Source organism: Ammodytes marinus (assembly GCF_949987685.1).
Source record: "Ammodytes marinus genome assembly, chromosome: 6".
Lineage (NCBI taxonomy): Eukaryota > Metazoa > Chordata > Actinopteri > Uranoscopiformes > Ammodytidae > Ammodytes > Ammodytes marinus.
The window spans coordinates 29,659,280-29,685,856 of NC_137235.1; the positions used below are offsets into that span (position 1 = coordinate 29,659,280).

Consider the following 26,577-nt stretch of genomic DNA (forward strand, 5'->3'; position numbering starts at 1 on the left):
TACTGCTGATATGCGTAACTTTTTAATATAGACTATGGCTTCTCATACGGAAGCGAAATGATTCTCTTGACAAAAAATGTTTGCTCTGTTTTTTTCTGAATTGCCGAGGAGATTAGATCAGAGTTATGAGACAATATCCCCGTTAATTCTTCTCCATACCATATGCTCATTCGTTAATATTTCTAACTCTAGTGGGAGGAGAAGTGGGAGGATCAATCATTTGTTTCTCCTGTTTCCATGGTGAATCATGTTATCAGCGATCCATTGACGATGGCTTTTACGCACACGCTCCACCCAGAGTGCACACGCTCATATCCACTGTTCTAAAACCGAAAACCCGGAGTTGCTTCTCAACCCTGCGCTCTGAGTTGACCAACTCAGAGCGCAGGATTCAACTCAGAGTATGTAAAACCAGCTACCTGAAACAGGCCTCAGGGGTCCACGGGGGATTATTTTGAGAAAAAACTGTGATATCATAGAATTCTTTGGGGGATATTCCAGAATTAAACCTGCCATGGATGACCTCATCACCTCATCACATTATACTTTGACAAAGGATCCAGCAACAAGGAAATTTCCCTGATTTTAGCCCAGAATCACAAGTTTATTCCAAGCGGTCGGACTTTAATGATAAATTGCCATAAACAGGAGAAAACACCCCACAGATTTGGATGTATTGACAATTTCGTGCTTCAGATTCTACCAGTCAAAGTCAAATGTAATGTAGGTTGGAGAAATTTGATATATAAAATATAAAGAGGATGCCCGATGAAATTTTTAAGCACAGAAAGTCAAAAAGTTAATGTTGAAACACTTAATATGACTTATTTAAATCATAACACCAATAATAAAACAATCTTAAACCCTGCTGAATTGGTTTTACTGGCAGGTATATATAATTCAAAATTGCATCCCCAAATTAAAAATAAATAACCGCATATCTCAATGCAAATGGTACTTGCCGAGTTAAATTAGCAATTGCCAAATGTGTGTCCCGCATAGGAAAATGGTGAATATTCAAAAATGTTATTTGTATTTCTAGAAAGCTGAAAACAAATCATCAGCTTATCAGCCCCTCAGTATATATCCCAGTCCATTTCCCTCAGTCATTTGCCAGATTGTCTTAGTGTCTTCACCAAGCTTTCCAGCGTTCTGAATTTATTCCATTTTGCCTGCTCCATCTGGTAATGTTAGCTACGCTACCTGGTTCGACATCCACTTCATTAAATCTGTTTTTGAATCTGAACTGTTTCCTGTGTCTTGCAATTGGGTTCTTGTCTGTATTTTCCAGAAACCTGACACAGTCGAATAGATTTCACTTAATAGATGACTTACAACACATTTGTGATATGTAAACATAACACAAATATATATTACTGCTTTTATTAAATCATTAGTTCATCATTATCTAATGACTTGTATGGGACTTATTAATGAGTGACTAATAAATTAACATTATTATAAAGTGTTACCATTTATATTGCAATTTATAAAGCATTATAAATAACATCTTATGAATATGCTTATAATACTTTACAGAAAGGACCTTTATATACATTTTTACAAAACTAACATTTGCTTATTTTTGAGGACACAATAAGATCAAAATGACACAAATAGCAATTTAAGATCAAATGCTTTTATTGCGTTATCATTCATTTCACATCATATTATATGATCAGAAACAACCCATTAGCTGGAATGGTTTACTCAGCCGCCTCCTTTCCCTAAAACACACACAAATAACAAAGGGTTTGATTAGGTAATAAAATACATGTTGAGTACTTTTTAATTTAAAATGTATTTTTCTGTGCCAAAACGCAGTTGTATATTTACCTTGCCAGAGTCACGGCTCTTTGCTCTCATTTTGTTGACCTGTGATTCTGCAATGTCAGCGCGCTCCTCAGCCTCCTCTAGCTCATTCTGAACCTTCCTGCACTTGGAGAGATGAACATTGGCCTGCTCCTCCTGGAGTAAGATAGAAATGGACGTTTTGATTATCCAAAAGATCCAAGGTCTTCTATGTGTATGTTAAATCTGACAAAACATCAAGTTTTTAGTGTTAAAAATGTATATGTTGTCCCTTACCGCCTCCTCAGATTGCCTCTTGTAGGCCTTAACCTTAAGCTGCAACTTGTCAACCAGATCCTGCAGCCTGGCAACGTTTTTCTTGTCCTCTTCAGTCTGTTATACAAATAAAATTTGCATGGTGAAATGTTCTCAATGATATACATGTAGTAGATGTTAACATGTTTAATCTGTGGTTGTACCTGGTAGGTAAGCTCCTTCACCCTCCTCTCATATTTGCGGACACCCTTGATAGCATCTCCTCCACGTCTCTGCTCAGCCTCAATCTCGGCCTCCAGCTCACGCACCTATAGAACACAAGAAAGACATAAGGTATCGAAACTTTTTCAAAGTCTTGCTTCAGCTGTACAAACTCTTATCATTCATTTCTTACCCTAGACTCAAGTTTCTGAAGCTGCTTCTTGCCACCCTTCATGGCCAGGTTCTCAGCCTCGTCCAAGCGGTGCTGCAGGTCCTTAACACCGACCTCCAGGTTCTTCTTCATCCTTTCCAAGTGAGAACTAGTATCTTGCTCCTTCTTCAGCTCCTCAGCCATCATAGCAGCCTAGAGGAAATAATGTTAATGAAAAATGTCTGGAAAAAGCACCTCTCTTTCTTTTTGAAACTAAAATTAAGAACATGTGAAATGTAAACCTACATCAGTGATAGCCTTCTTTGCCTTCTCCTCTGCATTCCTTGCTTCCTGAACAGTGTCATCCACTTCACCCTGGACCTGGACCAGGTCACTCTCAAGCTTCTTCTTGGAGTGAAGAAGACTTGTGTTCTAAAAGATCAGAAATAAGTTAAGTTATCACTTGCCTGACAAATATTTAGATTTGTAAATTAGTGGAGAAATGTTGAAAAAGTGTTCACCTGAGAGTGCAGAAGTCCAACACGCTCACTTGCGTCCACCAGCTCCTGCTCAGCGATTTTGCGGCTCCTCTCTGTCTGTTCCAGAGCAGCTCTAAGTTCCTCGATCTCAGCTACCATGAGACCATTCCTACGATCCACCATAGCAGCTTGTTCTTTGAGATCCTCCTGTGCTCTGAGAGCATCATCAAGGTGCAGTTGTGCATCCTAGTGAAAACATATCAAAATTAATGCCAACATTTATTTATACTGACCACTGCGTAACAACACCTGTGTCTTATAATACCTTCAGCTGTGCCTGGACACTCCTAAGCTGCTTCTGGGACTCAGAAGCCTGGCGGTTGGCGTGGCTAAGCTGAATCTCCATCTCATTCAGGTCTCCCTCCATCTTCTTTTTGATCCTCAGGGCATCGTTCCTGCTTCTGACCTCAGAATCCAGTGTGCCCTGCATTGAGTCAATCACCCTCTGGCTATTCCTCTTGATCTGCTCCATCTCCTCATCTTTTTCTGCCAGCTTCCTGTCTACCTCACCCTTAATCTGGTTGAGCTCAAGCTGGACACGCAGGATCTTAGACTCTTCGTGTTCCAGAGTTCCCTAATGACAAGAAGAAAGAAAGAAAGAAAGAAAGAAAGAAAGAAAGAAAGAAAGAAAGAAAGAAAGAAAGAAAGAAAGAAAGAAAGAAAGAGTCAGTTCGGCTGCACAGCGTTTATAATATGTTTGTCAATGATGAATTTATAATTGCATTTTTTTTTAAGATCTCCTCTTAAATATACCTCAGCCTCTTCAAGAGCTGTCTGGATTTCAGACTTCTCGGTCTCCACTTGCTTTTTGGACTTCTCCAGCTCATGGATGCTCTTGCCAGTCTCACCAATCTGTTCAGTCAGATCTGAGATCTCCTCTGTAGAAAGATGCATGTGTTTTATGTTGTTAAGCCTTTATATGTGAAATATGGATGCTTCGTTCTAAAACATCCATTAAGTTAAGTTAAGTTACTTTTATTAGTCAATGATTACATTGAAATTTGTCTTTTCGCATATCCCCTCTCAAGTTACCACACTTCGGAGGGGGTCAGAGCGCAGGGTCAGCCGAAGTACAGCAGCCCTGGAGCAGTTTGGGGTTAAGTGTCTTGCTCAAGGACACAATGGTAGAGATGGTTGGCACCGTTGACATAATACCAGCCTGTCCGGTGCCGGGGATCGAACCAGCCAACTCATGGTTACTGGTCGGCCACCTTTCCTCTAGGCCATCCTACCACCACCATGTGTTGAATAGAATATAATGTTGCAAAAACTTACGCTGCAGGTTCTTGTTTTCCCGCTTCATTGTCTCCAGCTGATCCAGAGATTCTTCATAGGAGTTCTTCATTTTGAAGAGCTCAGTGCCAACAGAACGAGCCTCCTTCTGAGTTCCCTCAAGCTCTGCCTGACCCTCCTCAAACTTCTGTTTCCACTCTGCCAAGACCTGAAAACACCATTGATACAGATCAGTTGGTCATTTAGTAAATGGTAATATAAAAAACATATATAAATATGTGCATATTATTTTTTGTTGCTATGGCTGGGACAAACAAAGTGACTGTTGGTACCTTGTCAAAGTTCCTCTGCTTCTTGTCGAGGTTGGCAGCCAGAGCATTAGCCCTCTCCACATCAATCATGAGGTCCTCCACCTCACTGTGGAGCCTCTCTTTGGTTTTCTCCAGAGAAGCACACTTGGAATGTGTTGCCTCAATCTGCTCCTCAGCCTCCTGAAGGCGCTGGGCAAGCTTTTTCCTGTTTGAAAAGGTGCATTTGATCTCTTTGTGAAAAACTAGTACATGAATGAACTACAAATAATTATAATTTTTTTAGATACAAGATTAACATTACAATCGGTCACGCCATTTAATTGTTTGAATTGTACTCACTTGGACTCCTCAAGCTCCTCAGTGCGCTGGATAGCATCAGTTTCATACTTAGTTCTCCACTGAGCCACCTCACTGTTGGCCTTTGACATCCCACGCTGCAGCTCAGCTTTGGCCTCCTGCTCCTCCTCAAACTGCTCTCTCAGCAGGTCACAGTCATGGCGGGCTGATTGCAGTCCATGGGCAAGAGCATTCTTGGCCTGGTGTAAGAAATCATTTTCAGTTTGCAAAGTTTCTAAATATCACACATGCATTTGATTTGTACACAACTAGCTTTTTCTTACCTTAACCTCCTCTTCAATCTGTCTCTTCAGCTCTTCAATCTGCTGTGTGAAGGCCTGTTTGCCTCTGGTCAGCTGGGACACAAGAGCTTCTTTCTCTTCAATTTGACGGCTGAACTCCCCTATTGTGAAAAAATGTCATGATACATTATTTTGTGTTATTTTGCTCAAATATACACAACACTTCATCGACTGATTACTTATATACCATTTTCTGTCAGGAGACGTGCTTTCTGTCCACCAATGTCATTCATTTGACGAACATTTTCATCATTCTTGGTCTTCAGTTCGCTAAATTGGTCCTCAAGAGTACGGCACATCTTTTCAAGATTTCCCTAATGAGGAAAACAGAGATCAGATCATGAAGTCATTTTTATAGAAGATGAATTACCTTATTTTGCCTTTCTACTTGTGATTTGTACCTTTGCTTTTGAAACAGCCTCCATGTTGCTGGAGAGGTCATCAATCTCCATCTTGTATTCACTCTTTTCCTTCTCAAGCTTCTGCTTGACACGCTGGAGGTTGTCAATCTGTTCTCCCAGCTCAGCAACGCTGTCAGCCTGCTTCTTGCGAAGAGCTGCAGCAGTAGCTTCATGCTGCAGAGTGGACTCCTCAAGGTCACGACGGAGCTTCTGGAATTCAGCTTCACGCTTCTTGTTCATCTCAATCTGAGCAGCAGTGGCACCGCCGGCCTCCTCAAGCCTCTCACTGATCTCTTCAAGTTCCCTGGAGAGGTCAGCTCTCTGCTTCTCAACCTTGGCACGAGCAGCACGCTCAGCCTCAATCTCTTCCTCCAGTTCCTCAATACGGGCCTGTTGAATGTAGGTGAGTTGCCTTTCAGTGAACTTTCGCTTCATAAACACAAAATAGATGAGGTATGTGTTAAGTAAGACAATATGTCACCTGAAGCTCCTTGATCTTCTTCTGAAGCTGAGCACCCATTGACTGCTCATCCTCAATCTTGCTAAGGTACTGACTGATTTCAAAGTCCTTCCTGTGAGATTAATAGATAGAGTTCATGGTAAGAGTTCAAGCAGTGGAACACCTCATTCAAAAGACAGGTTTTTGTTAAAATTCACAAAGAAACTTACTTTTTGATTTTCTCATCAGACTGCTGCTTGTCATTCTCAAGATCCATGATGCTTTCCTGGGCCAGTTTCAGGTCCCCCTCAAGCTTCCTCTTGGATCTCTCAAGGTCCATACGCAGCTTCTTCTCTTGCTCCAGAGAACCCTCAAGCTGAACATTCATATAAGTTATAAGTTATGCTCATGAAGAATTTTGCTTTGCCACTCGAAAGTGAATTTGTAAACTTACATCATCCACTTGCTGTTCAAGCTTGGTCTTTGCTTTGGTCAGAGTGTTGACTTTGTCTTCCTCTGCCTGAAGGTCATCAAGAGTCTGCTGATGAGCCTCCTGAAGGGCTTTCTTTTCTTTAGTCAGCTTAGCCAGGCTCTCATCCTGAGAGGCCATCTCCTCGGTCAGGTTCTTCACCTATGTTTTTCAGAAAGATGTTAAATAGTAATACTCTAATGTTACTTGACCTGCAATATAATATTCATATTTTCAAACCTTGTTCTCAGTGGCATGTTTCTCCTTTTCCACTTTAGCCAAGGTAAGCTCCAGGTCATCAATATCTTTCTTGAGCTCAGAGCATTCATCCTCCAGCTTTCTCTTCTTGGCAGTGAGCTCTGCATTGATTTCTTCTTCGTCCTCCAGTCTCTCGGTTGTCTCTTTGAGTTTGGCCTCCAACTGAATCTTACTCTTGATAAGTCCTTCACATCTCTCCTCGGCATCTGACAGATTCTCTCCTTCCTAATTCATTTCATGAAAATAGAGGTTAACAATCAATTCTGAAAAACTTAAAAAGGTAAAACAGTCAGTTGATGTCTACTTACAGATGCTACTTGCAGCGACAAATCATTCTTTTCCTGCAAGAGGGACACCAGCTTCTCCTCCAGTTCCTTCTTCTTGGCTAAAGCAGCAGCCAGGTCTGTTGTCATTTTTTCATAGTTCTCCTTCATGCTAGCAAGCTCCTTTTCAGTTTCAGCAGACTGCAGCAGAGGCTTGATCTTGTAGTACACCTTCATCCATGGCCAGTGTTTCACATTCATGAATGAGCGGATGTTGTACTGGATTGTAAAGACAGCTTCCCTGTGGAGAAGAAGTTGCTGTTATGGAAGTGTTGTTTGTAATTTCCGTACCATTATTCAGAATTGATTGTTTTTAACATGCCTCCTCTCCATCATCTTCACAAATTCTGTTCTCATGAGAAAACCACGAGCCAGAGCCTGAGTCATTCCGACCAGAGATGATAGCTTTTCATCTCTCATCTCCTCAAGGAGACCCAGTAGTCCGGCCTTGAAGAACACCTGAATGATGAAATACAATTGAATTAATACAGGATGAAGTACATAGTGAATACCCTCTGAAACTAACAAATTCCATACCAACTCACGTAAGTAACATACGTAAAGCAAGATTCTTACCTTGGTGTGTCCGAATTTGTACTCATCATGAGGAACATCAATAGACCCAAGCAGCTTCTCTGAAGCCTTCTTGTTGTCAATGAAGTGGCCCTCAGGGATGACACTGGCATTCAGCACCTTGTACCTTTTTAATGAGGGTAAATGGTCAGTCAGAGAATTTTCTTTTAATACTCTACATCAAACTTCTGTTAAAATAGACACTGTTACCTCTGCTTAAAGTCAGCATAGAGGATTCTGCTTGGGAAACCTTTTGTGCAGATTCTGATACCCTCCAGCACACCATTACACCTGAGCTGGTGGATAACCAGGAAGTTCTCCATCAATCCTATACAAATGACATTTCTTAATTACATATTTGAAATAATTAGTAAGTCTCCTTGTTGGAGCTGCACACAGTAAAATAAAACATATCAATAACACTAACACATCTGTAATACATTACGTTCTCTATGTACCTGGAGTCTTTGACTCATTGGGAATCAGGCAGCGCACAAAGTGAGGATGGGTTGCCCTCAAATTAGTCATCAGCTTGCCCAAGTTCTCCTGTAGATCCAAAATGGTAACTCGTGTCAAAAAGTGCAACAATTGTGAGTTTTGGTATAAACTGAGATATGATTTGATACTATAATGTAGTGTTAAACATTACCCTAAACTGCGAAGACACAGTCTGCATGGAACCACCCTTCTTCTTGCCTCCCTTCTTTGCACCGCCAGTCTCTGTTGACGATTTTAAGTAGACATGTATTGTTAGAACAATAAATACAATTTACAGAAACACATGCTGCTCTTATAAACATATACAGTGAAAGTATGTTTTAGTTTGCTAAAGTCAATATCATACCCTCAACAACAGGAGGATACAGACTGGCCAGCAGTTTAACTGGGGACTTCTGGAACAGCTGGATAACGGAATCGTTCAGTGGATCCTTGTTCTTGTCCAGCCAGCCAGCGATATTGTAGTCCACGGTACCAGCATAGTGCACCAGGGAGAAGTGGGCCTCAGCCTTGCCCTTTTTTGGCTTTGGTTTCTCAAATGCTATGTTCTTTCCAAGATGCTGGTCATACAGCTTGTTCTTGAAGGATGTATCTGAGGCCTTGGGGAACATGCACTCCTCTTCAAGGATGGAGAAGATGCCCATTGGCTTGAAAAAAGCAGGAAGAGGTATGTCATTAAATGCTAGATGTTGCCTAATATAGACCAACAGAACAAATACATTTAATTTAAAAAATGGAATCATTACCTTTTCAATCAGCTCAATACAGGCAGCTAAGTCCATGCCAAAGTCAATGAAATCCCAGATAATACCCTCCTTCTTGTACTCCTCTTGCTCCAGTACAAACATGGTGTGGTTGAAGAACTGTTGCAGTTTCTCATTGGTGAAGTTGATGCATAGCTGCTCCATGGTGTTGAACTGTGAGGGGACAAATAATCAATATAATATCTTCCACACCACAGTAATTATTCTGAAATCAAAGGTTTAAGCTGCTGATTGTTTTAAATGAATCTTACATCAAAGATTTCAAAGCCAGCAATATCCAGCACACCAATGTAGTACTGTCTTGCTTGTTTAGTGTCCAGCTGCTGGTTGATACGAATGACCATCCACAAGAACATCTTCTCATAGATAGACTTGGCCAGGGCAGGCACTGAGTTCATCACCTGAAGAAAAAACAAAGAAAAAAAATGATTTGATTCAGTCAGCTATTTTGTAAAATTATGGATTGCTGGTATTTTTGAACTACTTCCAGTGAGATAAGACGAAAGAATCAAGGAAAATACTTTCATACTTTACTCAATGTTATTTGTTAAACAAATATAAAAGTAGAGCTAATTCACAGACGGCATCTGACGTTACTAAACAAAGAGGGATTACACATCTCAGTTTTCTTTTACTTAAAGTTAAAATGTTTTTTTTAAACAGTATATCTTGAATACCTGAGGTACAGTCTGTCCCTTGGTGACATACTCATTTCCGACCTTCACTCTGGGGAAGCAATAAGCCTTCAGCATGTCAGCGGAGTTCAGACCCAGCAAGTAAGCAACCTTGTCAGCATCTGAAAATATTTCAGAGATTTTCAGTAAATACTTACTGTATGTGACAGTGATTGTCCATCATGACAGATACCTTAGTGACTAGGACATGTATTAGGCCTACTGTTGTTTCTAAGCTATGCACTTTGAGCTAACATGAAATTCTCACCCTCTGTGCCATCAGGCTCAGCCTGCTCCTCACGTTGCTTCTGCTTGAACTTCATGTTACCATGGTGGAGCACAGCACCAGTCATCTTGTAGATGCTGTTCTTCTCTTCATGAGTGAAGCCCAGGATATCAATAGCGTTCTATTATCAAAGGAGTTGTCCACACAATAATCAATATAGAAACTTATTTTAAAAGAGCAGTTCTGATGTTGCATTTACTGCTCATAATAAATGCCAATATTTTGAATTGAAGTTCACTCACATCAGTGGCATCCAGCTCTTCTTTGTCATCAATGCTAGCCACGGTGATTTGACCCATGCTACACATGGGGAAGTCGTAGGGGTTGGTTGTGAGGAGGGACATTTCTGGAGATCAAAGAATTGTGAAAAATTCAATGCATTGTCATGTATACAAATTAAATAAGAAAAAAACATTGTGCATATACTCAATCTTTCACCAACTATCTCAGGTTTGTGGCCGGTCATCAACTGGAAGAAGATGTGATAGCCTCTTTCTTGCTCAAGCTGGTATGTCACTCTAGACTTCTCCAGCAGATCTACAAACATTGTTCATTCGTCACAGCCTGCTCAACTCGCAGTTAAAGACATTTGTATGCTCTTTGAGGACTGTTACTTACATGTCTCAATATCAGCACTAGCCAGTTTGCCAGTTTTGCCGAAATGGATTCTGATGAATTTACCCTGTTTGGAACATAGGAATATTTAATGTCACAGCACATTTGGAATTTCTATAGTATATATATTTTTTTTTATTAACCTTTATTTTTCCAGGAATATACTCATTGAGATTCAAAATCTCTTTTTCAAGAGAGTCCTGGCCAAGAAGGCAGCATAAAAACATAAAAGTTTAGTGTTATAAAAATCCCTCCGTACTTACAAAACGAGAAGAGTTGTCATTCCTCACAGTTTTGGCATTACCATAGGACTCCAGCAGGGGATTGGCTGCAATAATCTGATCCTCCAGTGACCCCTGTAATTTAAATAGAGAATTGATACCTTAAAATTACTATTATTATAATTATTTTCCATTGAAAGATATCACGTTCAAATAAGACTGAATTATACACATACAATAACATAATCACACCTTTGACTCGTCCCTCTTCTGTCCACCTGATACTGAGATTGTTGCAAAGTACTGGATGACACGCTTGGTGTTCACAGTCTTTCCAGCACCAGATTCTCCACTGGGGATAGACATAGACTTATGAGAATTTCTTCAAAGTATTTAATCATTGTAAACAAAGTCAACAAATGTGAAACTTACGTGATCAAGACAGACTGGTTCTCCCTATCTGTTAGAAATAAAAACAATGGAATTTACTATGTTTTTCTTGCAAGTGAAACCTGATAAAATGGTAATTTGTATATTAGAGTTGTTATAACTTACCAGTATTCATGAACTGATAAGCGTTGTCAGAGACAGAGAAGATGTGGGGTGGAGCCTCCACACGCTTCTTGCCTCTATAGGCATTTACAACCTCAGTATCGTACACTGGGAGCCATTTGTAGGGGTTCACAGTGGCACAGAACAGCCCAGAGTAGGTCTGAAAGTAACCATAGAGATTCAACAGTTAACTTTAAGATTCACACAAGTACAAGTGTAGCCATTTTCAGCATTTCTCTTTTCTCATTAGGCAGATTGTCTTACGTAGATCATCCATGCTGCATAACGCTCTTTGAGGTTATACAGCACAGAGGCTTCATTGAGATGGGTCATCATGGCCATGTCCTCAATTTTGTCGTACTTGGGAGGGTTCATTGGAAAGACCTGTTCTTCTTTAACTTCCACCTCCTGCAACAAGACATTTGTCACGATGAGAACTGATCATAAAACATTCCTAGATTACTTTTACTTTATGATACTAACCTCCTGAGTGGTCAAGACTTTGACAGTGACTTTGCCACCATCCCTCTTGAGTATTTGTCCTTTCAAGAACAACTCCACCTTATCTTCCACATAGCAGGCAGTCTTGGCGTCAAAAGGCGAGGCTTGAGCCTCAATTCTCTCCCTCTCTGGCTTACGGAGGTAAATGGCAGCTTTGCCGTAAGCCTCCATCTCAGCGTCAGTACTCATGGTTGCTTGTTACTTCTGTAAGGTAATTGCAAATTTGAGTATTCTTATTCATCTTTTTTTAAACTAATAACTTCAAGTCACATGATACTAAATAACTAAGTTAAACTGAATAATAGACATTAACAAACACATATATCTATCTATCTATCTATCTATCTATATATATATATATATATATATATATATATATATATATATATATATATATATATATATATATATATCCATATATCCATATATCCATCTTTCCATCTAACTGATATTCCTGCTTCATTACAAAGACTTAACATTAGCCCATTCTAAATATTTTCTAGACTGAGTTGAAAGTAATAAGATGAACAATAACCAGGCAAATAACAAGTAAATGAAATGTTTCACACAAAGTATATACAAATGTAAGACAGTTAAAAGAGGTTCATACCTGAGCCTCTCTCTGTGAAAAATCTTTTATATTCCTCAATCCTGTTGAAAACATAATCCATATATTCAGATATTGGTTAAAGTTTGGCAAGATGTACTTTATAAATATAGTAATTACTTCATATTTTAAACAAATTCCTCAAATAGTGATTACTTTGAAAATCTCCAGAGGAGATGAAACAAACACTTACCACAAGCTGGGGTTACCTAAGGTCCTCACACAATGCTCTGGCCGGCTGCCACACTGACACACATTTGGCTCCCTTTATATGATCTGGCTTGCTTATCCAGCATGAACTAAATATGGAACCAAATGCCAAACATGGTGTGGATTACTACTCACTTTATTTTTACATGATTTTTAATTGTAGAACATAAATCATTTATATTACACTTCTCCAAATTGCCCATGTCCCAGCAGGGTTCAACGTAATATTTTTTCCCAACTTGGCCAGTAGATAAGCTTTTTACTAGCCCCTTGTATATTTTCACTGGCCTGAGAGCCAAAAAATCAAAAAAACAATCTGAATTTTCGTGATTAATTGTTAAGTACAGTATTTTGAATTGTGCTGACACATATTTGGCTTCCTTATGCATTATGAGTTAAATATGGAACCAAATGTCAAACATGGTGTCGATAACTAAAATCATTTGACATCTGTTTAATTGAGTGTTGTTGGCACTTCATTCTGACATTTTGGATTTCAGTGTTGAAGTTCCATTTCCTGCTTTCCATTAAATGAAAGCAATTATATATATTACACATATTTTTTACATGATTCATATTTGTAGAACATATTTATATTAATACTTCTCCAAATTGCCTATTTCCCAGTGGCCCTGGTTGTAAAACTGTGTTAACATAAAATAATGTTTAAGCTGCACTTTTCAGTTGTCTGTCTGATGCACAGAATAGAACAACAATACTTTTATTTTCATCAAAACAGATACTGATGCATGCACACAATTCAGTTGTGCTAGTGCTTTATGAGCCTAACCACAACCCCAGGAAATGTACATGACTTAATTTACATCCAAGTGTTAGTTTCATGCTTGGCAAGAGGAATTGGCAAGGTTTCCCTCAAGCTGAAGGAGGAGATCACCGGCTGAGACGCTGATATTTTCAGTCTACAGGTCTTGTTGTGATAAGTGAACATGATGCAACTTTTTACTTGTGCATATCTGATTCTTAAGGGGATGATACATTTGTATTTCTTTTTGTCATAAGGAAAAGTAGGATATTTTTAATGGAACAGAATAGAATGTGAATGTTCAACAGGTTAAAGCTGATAGAAGGGGAAAGACCATATGGCCATAGGAATGAGTAGAGGGAGGGGGCTACCGGGTTCCCCCGTATACCTGTTCCTTTTTCACTACTCCCTCTCCAGACCCCGGAATTCCACTGACTCACATTTGACATGCTTCTTTTGAAATCCATGATAAAGAATTAAAATTATTCATGTATTTGTATGTATTATTAAATTATTATTATTTTTGAGAAAACATTAAACCACACGTTGACTGTGGTGCTTCCCAAATTGTCACACATCCTTTTTTCACTGTATATTATCTTTTATAACTAGCACTCACAGATAACTACTGGTGTTAACGTGAAGTGTTTTTGACTTGTGAGAAACAGTACAATTTCTAGATATACTTCTATTCTGCATATCAGAGCAAACAAAAGCAAAACTTTTAAGCTTTTTTTGTGCTGACAAGTCGTGCCGGGAAGCCAACGACTGTGTGCCAAATATGGTTTGAAAAAATATATAGATTTGGTACTTGAGTTGCTGGAAGAGATGAACTAACGCTGTCATTCTTTGGAGGTTGATTCCACAAGCCACACTGAGGCCTACAACAATACAACGTATGAGGGCCGAAACAAACACACACACACACACACACACACACACACACACACACACACACACTCATCTGTGTGTGTGTGTGTGTGTAGGGGTTCACGGGGGCTTATTTTGAGAAAAAACTGATATCATAGAATTCTTTGGGGGATATTCCAGGATTAAACCTGCCATGGATGACCTCATCACATTAGACTTTGACAAAGGATCCAGCAACAAGGAAATTTCCCTGATTTTAGCCCAGAATCACAAGATTATTCCAAGTGGCCGGACTTTAATGATAAATTGCCATAAACAGGAGAAAACACCCCACAGATTTGGATGTATTGACGATTTTGTGCTTCAGATTCTACCAGTCAAAGTCAAATGTAATGTAGGTTGGAGAAATTTGATCCAACATTTCAAAATAAAAAGAGGATGCCCGATAAAAATTTTAAGCACAGAACAAGTCAAAAAGTTAATGTTGAAACACTTAATATGACTTATTTAAATCATAACACCAATAATAAAACAATCTTAAACCCCGCTGAAATGGTTTTATTGGCAGGTACGTTCACATAAGGAATTTGCTTTGGCCAGATGGTGCACAAAATAATAACATACCATAGACATAATATATAGATGACTAAATCACAGCCGTGCTGATATATAGTATATTAGCTTTTTTGCTCAACAAGCAAAGCATATATAATTCAAAATTGCATCCCCAAATCAAAAAAAAAAATATTGATATTTTAAACAGTATCTTGGTTACAGTTTGTGTGGTCAAATCCAAATTTGAAACATGACGTGTCATGTTTGTGAAGCATGTTTACATATGTATAAAAAGAAGACATATCAAATAAATACAGATTTTTGTGTCTGCTTGATGTAATTCTTTGCTAACAAATTTGAAACTTCATAAAGTTATAATTTGTCATATGATGTGTGTTGTTCTTGTTCCACTCCCCCAAGTGGACCCAAGAAATCAATTAATGGAGCTTCAAATTCCCACCTTGCCAAAATGACAAACAACATGAAAAAGAACAAGTATCTTACATTATGTGACAAAAAGCCCGGCTGTGTCCCCGGGCTATCACTGCAGATTAGAGAAGTGCTAAACAAAGTGTAAGAGCAGCACAAGATCCATGTTTAGCTGTGTTTTTGGTAATGCATATTCAACAGACTATAACACTCCATACAGTGCAGTGTGTAGATCACAGTGGGCGTTCACACTGAAAACTTGGAGAACTGCACTGATAGGCAGGTCAACCTTCCCATATGCTCCAACTAATGAGGTCAGGGCCCAGTCTCCGGCTCTTTGCTCGTGGTCCAGCTGCCTTATAATAAGCCTCCATGTTTGTGTATGCTAATGATCTAGTCGCTAATAATCTCATTTAGAAGCCGGGCCAACATTTCACCCTTTCAGATAGTTAATTCTGTGTATCTCTTGCCCCCTCATATGAATATGCATTTTTTTTTTTTAATATGACATTAGACCTGTGTAACGCTACGGGGGGAAGGGGTTCAACAAATGTCAAACGTTCGCAAGCTGGGCATCAGCAAAAAATCGGAGATACTTAGTATAGCACATCTGCTAACAAAGGAGACGACACAGGATAAAAATATTACCAGTCGAAAACGAGCCATTTTCTAATGTTAGATTTTTTTTATTTCTGCAATTGTAAAAGCAGAGGCTTTTTTTCAGTGTCACATTGAGAACACTCACTCATGTGGGATATGAAAAGGCTCTCTTGTTATGCGAGTAAAAGCCTTTCCCTAGCTGTCCACAGCACTACAAAGCTGTTCTCCACCTCCGCGCCTTTTAGCTGATACAGGAGAATATTCTCATGGTGAGGACATGAAAGCCATTTCACGGACTCTACTGATTTACGTGAACTCATTTTGGGAAAAAAATCCATATTCTGTCATTTAAAAGACTGTACGGCTCACCCCCCCCCCCCCCCCCCCACCCCCCACCACCACCACTACCTTGTCAGTACTAATCCGATTTACATTGTTCCCACAGAGGAATGGTGAGTCAACAATTCCTTTTATTTTTTTTGACAGTAACCTGAATCTGAACTAGCAACAATACATTAAAAAACATAATTCTTCCAAAAAGCTAATAAAGCATACAGACATGACCAGCAATACAAGTCATTTCCATTGATTCATTTGGCTAAACTTCTGTAGACTGTGTTATAGATTTAGAAGGTGTTCATCTTGGTCTTTCATTGCTTTTAAGACAGTTTAATTTGATTATAGGATGGCCCCCAAGACATGGATGCCGTTTTCAACAGTTTAATGGCTTATTGCGGATCCAGGAAAGGACAGCACTCATTTTAAGATTACATAGCTTGATTTATATTTTTTTTATTAATAATTCATTAAAATAGGAGTCACTATCTCAACCTCCAAGACATTTGTGGCAAATATTCTGTGCAATAATAGTAACAAATTTGCCAGGATTGCATCGTCCTTGACACAGCCCCGACCTAATGTGACGAATAAAAAAAAAATAAGTGACCCCAAGTTCACCTCATGAATTTCCTGGGTGCCGAAAACAGAAGCATCAGAAATAGCAACGGATATTCTTCTAAACACAATGTTTCATGGTAAAGGGGGGTTAGTTTGTTCTCACTTGTTTCCAGGCCAAAAAGCATGTAACTACATTACCTCGACATCAATTGTATTGGCATTTTTTTCTCAAAGTAGTGTACGATAAAGTGATTTCAAAAAGCGGAACCGTAAGCATGTTTTCGCTCTTTCATCTGATTGGTGTAAAAAAAAAAGGCAAATACAGCAGGTCATTGAGCTGTTGAAACCAAAAACGCTGACTCTGTAAAAAAAACATAACAGGATGAAAAAAAAAATCTTTGAGATTTAGGTTGGAGAAGCTGGAAAAAAAAACACATGGCCTTAAGGCACATACAAGAAGATGAAATATATTCCGGGGTTTAGCTGATGATCTCACCAAACTACTGTCTCTAATCAAACTGGCATATATAATAGATTAAGAGCTGAGCTTTGTGTAAAGGCATCATGTTGTTCAGCCCTGGGATGCGCTCTCTGCTCTTACTTTGCTGTATTTTACACGCACTAACTTATAGGTGATACAGCATATTTGCACAAGATTTCAATGATGTCTAAATTGCCTACCATGCCTTCCAAATGGAGACAAAACAGCTCGTTTTCCCGGGGACTATCATGATGCCAGTGATTAGTTATGTTCCATTTCATGTGGGCTGAAGCATTGCAGGTATTCAGCTGCTCATTAAATGGCTTCTGTCCTTCCCCAGCCCCGTTTCTGATCACCTCATGTTGTCACTCTTTCTTATAAGCTACACCTGGCTATTATTCACAGAGCCATTCATTTATTTTGTGTTAGCACTGCAGGAAGTACTAGACTAACTGGTGAGTTCACATGCGGGTGATTAGAATAGTGTTTGATGGCTGCACATCGTAGGCAGCTTTTTTCAAGGCGAGACAATGCAGGTGAAAATGGCAAAATATAAATGTATAGATAATGTCATGAAACTTTAACAGTTGGCAACTGACATTTAAACAATTTTTCTTTTTGTTAAAACATTTACGAAATGTTTGAATATGTAATCTAACTAATTATGAGTTCATTTGCATCTCCTCAAAAAACAATAATCAGGATGTAGTCCAGGCAAAATAGCATTTTACGACAGACAAATTGTAAAATAATTTTTTTCAGCTCAGATAATTTCTATGAGGTGTCCAGAACAACATACTAAAAGTCCTAAGAAATCCTAGTTGAGGAAATATGTTTAATTCTCATCAATCCGAGATGTGTGCCAATAAGGCGAGACACCAATAAATCCCAATAGGGCTATTTTTTTCCTTTAGTCCTATCAAAATGAAACTTTACACAATGAAAGTATTCATGAAAATGAAAACATTTTGTATTACAAGTTTCTTTGAAAATTAATTTTAATATGCAAATGAGTTAAATACTAATCGTACATGCCCAAAATAAACCCAAATAGGCTTAATTTTTTCCTTTACTCCTACCACAATAAAACTTTACATAGTAAAAGTATAGTAGAAAAGTAACTTTTTTTGTATTACAAGTTTCTTTTTAAATGCATTTGAATATGCACATGAGCTCCACACGTATTGAATATCCAATCATCCTACTGCCAATGGGTGATGGCAATGCTGCTTTTAGACTGGCCTCTAACCTGAAAAACTGCCTGGCTTACCTGCCAGGGGTATAACAGGTGCCTCTCATGAATTAGATTACCCCTCCCCTAGCTAGTGTAATTTTCTACTTTTTTCAGTGCCTTTCCTATGCCAAATAGACAAGACTGAAATGGCATGGATAAAGAGGAGATTGTCACACACCTTGGGACCAAGTAACTCCTTTGTCTACTTTATGCACCATACAGTGCTGCTTGAAAGTATGTGAACCCCTTGAGCCTTTATGAATTTTATTTATCAATACCAGTATTTTCATATGAAATAACAGATTTTTGTTTATCAATTCAACATTTTTATTTTCCAGAAATCAATTGTTAAAACAGATTTTAAAAAAAATTATTTGCCAACTTTTGTATGTGCAAAAGTTTGTGAACCCTGAGCTGCATTGGTTACCAATTTAACCAATGCAGCTCAGGGTTATGTTTACCTGCTCAATAGCAGGTAAACATAATCAGGTGGGCCAAATTGAGTGATGAAATGGACCAATGTAATGAGAGATCTTTAGGGAAGAAATTGGGTGGTACTAGATAAAACAGAGATCAAACCAGGTCAGTGTAGGCCCACCAAAGTGAACCAATACAGATCAGACTTGCCACAGATCAGACTTGCAACAAGAGTACTTATAAGTCTGTGTCATCACCTACTGAGACTGTGTCTTTTGTTCTGGCAGAGGCAATGGCAGTTTGGACAATGAGCACATCTGCATCGTGCTTTGCATGGTTTGTGATACACAATTTTTTGTCTTACAAGTTTCTTTGAAAATGAATTTTAATATGCAAATGAGTTATACACTTATTTTTCATTTAACTTTTATTTATCCTCGAGAGACCAATTGAGGGGTGACCCTCACTTACAATGATGTCGAGTTATGCAAATATCTTATCAAATAGGCTACCCAAAATATGTCCGCATAGGCTTCATTTGAACCTTTACTCCTACCACATTAAAACTTTACACAATGAAAGTCTAAATGAAAAGTAAAACATTTGTATTAGAAGTCAACTTATAATGGTCAATAAAATGGCTTTCCAGAAGGGGTTGGTCGAACGTCAGAACAGGGGTCACATCATACTGCAGAGCTTGAGTTGCCACAAACCTCAATGTTGAGTATATGTAGGATTCATCACTGGGATCAAGATCAATCATTGGAAGGAATGTCACTGAAGCTCTCCCAGGGTGTTCATCTAGAACAGTGGTTCTCAAAGTGTGGCCCCCGAAACATATCTGGCGGCCCGCATTGAATTATGAATTATAAAAAAAAAAATTAAATTGAACAGTAACAGTAAAAACAGTACAGGGGTCGAAATACTTAAATATCCCTCCTAATTGTTTATATTCATTCCCCAATTATTAATAATAACACCACAGTGGACTGTACCATCTTAAACTTGCCGACGTTCGGCTGGCCTCTGCCTCTCGTTGCAGACGGCTGGTCAGCCTCCCGCAGTGCAGCAGGCAGTGTAGTGGTCCCAATGTAAGTTGTTAGATAGTGAGCTTGTCAAGCCCAATACGATGCACTTTCTCACCTTCAAGGTGAATTAGATTAGGTCAAGTGTCTAAGGATGGATGCTAACATTATCTGGTTTCTAACTCTTTTGCCTAAAGTTTAGCTAACAAGCTAACGTTAGCTAGCTGCTGATAGCCATGGAACTATCTGCCTAGTTGACTGCTGATAGCCCACCTGGTTTATTTCCAATGTATAGTGTCATAATAGTTAACACTGCTGCTGCATCATGAGTAGTGAGTCCTACAAAAAAACACTCCAAAAGGTGATACGTTTTCAATGTGCAGAAAGTTTTGAACAATAAAGTAGAATAAATATTTGAATGCAATACAGAATGCCTCAGTGCCTTACTGATTTATATTCCATTAGATGTGTGTCAATGGGAGCTAGTTGTCTTTTCCTTAACTAGTCCACCATAAATAAATACAGAAGACACAAATTACTGCATAAAAATTAACCAAAATGCACAAAATTAAGTGTTCGAACCTCAATTTTTTCTGGGGGACAGCCCCCAGACCCCCGCTTTTAATGTGTCCCCACCAATGTTGAAATGAAACCTAGCCCTTCATTTATTAATTAAAATGTGTTAATTACACATTATTGGATGCAGACCAATACATGTAAACTTTAAAAATGCAAAGACGCTGGCCATTCGGCGGCCCCCGGTCCGATGTTGGGTTCCTAAATTGGCACTCAGCTATCAAAAGTTGGAGAACCCCTGATCTAGAAGATGCAGGATCTGAATCATACCAGACCATGATGGCCTTTGAGAGTGAAGGAGTAGGGATGTCTTCCAGAAAACATCCAGCTGTGATGTTTTGTTATCTGCTGGCAACAGAGCCAGTGGCTGATACACAATAGGTTCACATATCGGAGGAATCATAAAGTACTGAATGTGTATGCGACCAACCGCAGCAATATCTGCAGCAGTCACTTGGATCATTAAAGGAAAAAATTAAGCCTATGCGGATATATTTTGGGTAGCCTATATTTGATAAGTGTATAGCTAATTTGCATATTAAAATATTCAAAGAAACTTGTAAGATAAAAATGGAATATCACAAACCATGCAAAGCACGATGCAGATGTGCTCATTGTCCAAATTGCCATTGCCTCTGCCAGAACAAAAGACACAGTCTCAGTATATGTGATGACACAGACTTGTTAGAACTTTAGTTGCATCATGCTGATCTGAATGCACACGAGCTGTTTATGGCACAAGAACCAAAGAAAGCAACAAAAATAAGACGGATATGGTGCATAAAGTAGACAAAGGAGTTACTTAGTCCCAAGGTGTGTGACAATCTCCTCTTTCTCCATGCCATTTCAGGCTGTGATTCTACATCTCGTCTATTTGGCATAGGAAAGGGAATGGCACTAGCCTGGAAATTCAGACCTGCCACTAGGCGCTGGCAAATTAAATGTGCTGCGCCTGTTGGTCTGGGCACTCACCATTGAAGCTCATTAAATATGTCAAGAAATCCTGAGCTACGTTTCAATTGGTTCTATCTGATATGGGCGGGCCAGAGCCCTATGTATGGTGCTCTGGGGCGGACGTAAACGGATGACGACAGTGTGCCGTCGAAGCCGTGATAGTAAACATCAAAGATAGCTGCGGATATGTTGTCTGAGTTTGAGACTGCTTTGACCTCGACCCTTTACAATTTGGAAGATGGCACTCGAATCTTTCATTAGCAAGTAAGTGGAATGTTCGGTTTTGCAGACGACCACGGCAAAAGTTAAATTTAACAGTTAATCCCGCTGTTCGCTAAACGAACGGGGCTTAATACGTCACATTGTTCATTGCTCTGATTGGTTGTAGTGCTATCAAATTGCGTGCAGTGGCATTTGAAGAGACAAATCTAATTCATGAGAGGCACCTGTTATACCCCTGGCAGGTAAGCCAGGCAGTTTTTCAGGTTTGAGGCCAGTCTAAAAGCAGCATTGCCATCACCCATTGGCAGTAGGATGATTGGATATTCAATACGTGTGGAGCTCATGTACATATTCAAATATATTAAAAAATAAACTTGTAATACAAAAAAAGTTACTTTTCAAGTATACTTTTACTATGTAAAGTTTTATTGTGGTAGGAGTAAAGGAAAAAATTAAGCCTATTTGGGTTTATTTTGGGCATGTACGATTAGTGTTTAACTCATTTCCATATTAAAATTCATTTTCAAAGAAACTTGTAATACAAAATGTTTTCATTTTCATGAATACTTTCATTGTGTAAAGTTTCATTTTGATAGGACTAAAGGAAAAAAATAGCCCTATTGGGATTTATTGGTGTCTTGCCTTATTGGCACACATCTCGGATTGATGAGAATTAAACATATTTCCTCAACTAGGATTTCTTAGGACTTTTAGTATGTTGTTCTGGACACCTCATAGAAATGATCTGAGCTGAAAAAAATTATTTTACAATTTGTCGGCTTTTTGGCCCAAAAATTGGTTACTTTGCCTGGCCTAATGTTGGCCAGAGAAAGTCAGAGTTAAAATCCAAAGTTTTTACTGAACATAATATGTTGGAAACTTCCTTTTTCTATTTTATACATTTAAAAGAAAAATACTATGTACAGGTCTTACAAATGCATTTTTCAGCATGTTTTTCAGCACAAAATGTATCATAAATCAGACAATTAACAAATGATGAACAACTCTTTCTGTAATAACCTTCAGAATAGTGCTGATTGTGTAGAGTTTAGTTGATGTAAGTGCCTTAGAAATTGTGATTTATCGGACAGTTTTGGAGTATTGTGGGACAAAAAATGTATATAAGAAATATACACACGCATACAACAATAATAATAGCAAAGTTTAATAATAGCGCCCTTCAAGAAACCCAAGGATGCTTTACATGTGGACGAGATGAAAGTATCTAACACAAAATAAAAACCGTTTGCTAAATGGAAGGGGACAAAGTTAACTGGGGCCAAAGGCCGGTCAAGGTTCAGTCAAGTAAACACTCAAGCTCATTGTACATTTTGGACCTTTGATTTATACTGGTATGAAAGAAGACATGTTATGGAAGCAAAATAGGCTATCCCTGCATTCCAATACCCATACTTCCCTACTATTTAGTTTGTCAGAAAAAAGATTTAGGATGTCCCAATATATGCACGTCAATTCTAGTACGCTGCAAATACATACGTAAATGCCCCACTAACTCCAATAGCATGTTGGAGTATTCCTCTTTATTCTTGACATTTCACGAAATAATGAAAAAAAAAATCTTCCTTATCTGATTTTTATTTTTCTCTCCTGTGGCCCTAAGACTGTACTTTAGTACGTAGTGTAGTAAAAAGAAAAAGTATGTGAATTGGAACGCAGGGAATATCTGACTAAATGAACCAATGCTTGCACCCTGCCGCAGCCTTCTTAATGTCATCTTCATTCCCCCATGCAGACATGTGCAGCTTGGTTTGTAATGTAATAAACTGTACGCGTTACATGTCCCTTTGTGTGTAGTGTTATGCCGACTACAGCGAGTCTCACGCTGAGGATTGTAAAGTTCTGAATTATACATGATTTAATTAAATAGATTCAGGGGGTTGATTCAGAGAGCACAAAAGGGAAATGAGATTACTAACACGCGATGGTCCGCTGCGGTTTTTCTCTGGCAGATTAGCATTGTACTGCCACTTTCTTTTATCGCCGCCTGCTATTTGAATGGGGGACAATAATAGCTACAATTTCGTCATTATTAAACAATGAGTGGAATATAAATGTGCTGAATCAAACTTTTTAGTGGAGATAGCTTGGCCAGAAAAAAGTGAGGATATGGACAAAAGCAGAAACCCGCTGTTTCTTATTTTTGTCATTCAGTTATCGCTGTTTCTTGTATTTAGAGCTGGTATTTACTCCTTATGATGAGACAATGTATGCAAAATCATTGTATTTTCATGCATTATTTTTGTCTATTTTGCTTCCAAAACATGTCTTCCTTCATACTAGTATAAATCAAAGGTCCAAAATATACATTTAGGTGTTTATTTGATGAAATCTTGTCTGTTTGCATCTATAGAAATACAACTGTCTTTAACGGGCATTATCTCGAAACACAAAAAAAGGTTATTTTTCAATACTCTGGACCAGAAATCTCAACTTCTACATCAACTAAACTTTCCGTAATCATTCTTAGCACTATTCTGAAAGTAATTACATAAGCATTTGTTCCTGTTGTCCTTAGATGTATGAGACATTTCCTCCTAATTTATTTTTATTTTTAAGATTTATTTTTTTATGGAAAAAGGCTGTATCAAAATCTGTTCTAAAACAAACTAATGGACACTATTTTGTTATAATGAAATAAAAACTTTAACTGTGGCTTTATCCAAAATCTAATCTTTTTAAAAGATGCACATGCACTGCCTAATTCCCATATGTATTTGAACATTTCTGAAAACAATTGAATACAAAAAAATGATACCGGTAGTTATAGGTTGCGTTCCGAATCGCATACTCTTTCTTTTTTCTATTCTACATACTACATCCGACGATAAAAAGAATCTAGTTAGGATGCAGTAGGCATACTATTGGGACATACTTTACTCTCTTATTTCATCATAACATTGCGCCTTGATCTTGCCTCTTGCTTTTAAATCCGTCGCATCCCCGTTTGTTTTCAAATGGAGGCTTCATCGATGTTACGTCACTTCACGTGCGCACTGGATTGTGGGTCAGAATCGCCCAAATAGGATGCACTTTTCAACACTAACAATCTTGGCCGCATGAAGTAGGACATCCGGGTACTTCTAACCATCCTAAGTCTGGCCATAAGAATCGGGACATCCTAAATCTTTTTTCTACATACTATATAGTAGAAAGTATGCGATTCGGAACGCAACCTTAATGTAGAAGTAATCAACTGGCAACGTTTCATAATGATATCTATAGGTGTAATAATATTACCCTATTCACCTGTGAGGTCTCAACTTAAGCCTTTGACATTAGTGGCAAGATGTTACACACCAAGAACAATGAATCAATGTTGTGTGATGTACTATTTTTAAAAAAGGTAGTCTTTTATTTTCCCCATTCCTCATAACACCTGTTCTCCACCTTTGACCACAATCATTTCCCTACTGATTAGCGTTGGCAGAGCTCGGCTGATGACCTGGGATCATGAGGTGAGCTTTGCCTGGCGTAGAGTGGATGTATCAGAAAGCAGGGTGAATGTGTGTGTGTTTCTGTGTGCGTGGTGTGTGTGTGTGTGTGTGTGTGTGTGTGTGTGTGTGTGTGTGTGTGTGTGTGTGTGTGTGGTGTGTGTGTGTGTGTGTGTGTCCCTCATTTCAAACCACACAGCTGATGCCCATGTATCTTGCAGGATATTATGCGATACCAGTTTCATCTCAGAAACTATTGCCATGCAGACAATTTACAGAGAGCCGTTTACAAAAAAAAATTGCCATGCAGGATTGCCTGAGCTGTCCTCTAGTCAGCGGCATTTTGTCAAAATTCTGATTGAATCGGAGGCGTTGCGCTCCACACAGGGCCATTAGGGTAAAATGGGCACACAGCCGAGGCACTCCATACAGCCACCATGTCTCGTATTTCACTCATAAGCCTTTAAAGGTTATGTGACTCTTCAAATGAATGACTATTCTCTTTCAAAGTATGGCAACTATTGAGAGTGCTACCGCCTCCATTAGAGGGTGGACGCTTTCATTTAGTACGCTCTGGATATTTCCAAGCCACTTGATATATATTGTAAAACAAACAGAAAAGCTTCTACAAGAAGAACTTAATCCCTGGAACTGAAACTCCCCGCTGCTTTGTTTTCGGCTGCTGCTATCTCTACTGTAGTATATATGTTTTTTTTTTCACTCCCATCCAAAATAATGAGAAGTCCCTGCATAATGTTGTTGGAGCCCTTTTTCTACATTCCGAGTGCAGAGAGATTTTATTTTTGTCAAACCACTGCCACTGCAACAGTCTAAATTTGGATATCCTTTTTTTGTGGAACTATAATGCTAATATGCCCCCCCCCCCCCCATCCAGTCATCCAATGGTTACCCTGGCCCCCATTAGTGGCAATTACACTGTTTGTGTGATTAGTGACAAAAAAAAGTTGGAGCCTGCCCGCGAAAACGGTTATTTTCCCATTAACGGTTCCAGCGCTTTATCAACCCCAGCGCTGGCTGTGCTCCCAATAAGCTTTACACCGTAAAACATCTGCAAGAAGAAACAATGCAATTATAGAAGCCATCTGGGAAGAAGAACGTAGGAGAATAGATATGATTAACACTAACACAAACAGGTGGCAAAGTGTTCAATTTGCTGTTTCGACAAGCACGTAATAGGAGGGAACCTTAAGTCCAATTATTATCAGTGGCAGCGGTTTAGAGGAAGCCAAGATGGGGTAGGCAGGAGTCATCTGTGCTATCCTGGCTGACTTCTTTCAGGGGAGGTCGACTGGGGCCCTAAGCCATGAAAAACACACAAAAAACATTTTGGTCTTGTTTGCTTCCATAAAATGTTTTCTTTCATACTATAAATCAATGGTCCAACATGTACATTAAGGTTTTTATTTAATACTAAACCTTGTCTTTTTGTGTCTGTATATTTTTTTAGACCTGTGCATAGTATTTTTTTTTATATAAACTGAAAAAAGGCTGCACCCTTAATCTGTTCCTTTAATAACTTTGGACTCCAATATGTTTTAAAAATTAAATTA

General features: G+C 38.7%; 1 protein-coding gene across 2 annotated transcripts; it reads right to left on the reverse strand.

Annotated features, from left to right (window-relative positions):
• Positions 1–1,706: 1,706 nt before the first annotated feature.
• On the reverse strand, positions 1,707–11,903 carry LOC307252135 (myosin heavy chain, fast skeletal muscle-like; the record flags this gene model as incomplete). Of its 2 annotated transcripts, none has more annotated exons than XM_080029713.1 (39): positions 1,707–1,727; positions 1,837–1,968; positions 2,089–2,184; positions 2,271–2,375; positions 2,462–2,632; positions 2,726–2,851; positions 2,941–3,144; positions 3,224–3,532; positions 3,712–3,836; positions 4,234–4,399; positions 4,524–4,707; positions 4,842–5,038; positions 5,123–5,241; positions 5,328–5,454; positions 5,542–5,931; positions 6,023–6,113; positions 6,211–6,356; positions 6,435–6,611; positions 6,690–6,932; positions 7,016–7,271; positions 7,353–7,489; positions 7,607–7,730; positions 7,814–7,931; positions 8,062–8,149; positions 8,253–8,323; positions 8,448–8,748; positions 8,848–9,018; positions 9,117–9,266; positions 9,543–9,661; positions 9,808–9,946; positions 10,068–10,171; positions 10,264–10,362; positions 10,444–10,507; positions 10,704–10,796; positions 10,914–11,013; positions 11,094–11,121; positions 11,217–11,373; positions 11,478–11,618; positions 11,697–11,903. In XM_080029713.1, the coding sequence occupies 39 exons, from the start codon at positions 11,901–11,903 to the stop codon at positions 1,707–1,709; spliced, it is 5,796 nt and encodes a 1,931-aa protein (XP_079885839.1). The 2 variants fall into 2 exon arrangements, with proteins under 2 accessions (XP_079885839.1, XP_079885838.1); XM_080029712.1 differs by having other exon boundaries at positions 11,478–11,621.
• Positions 11,904–26,577: the final 14,674 nt, after the last annotated feature.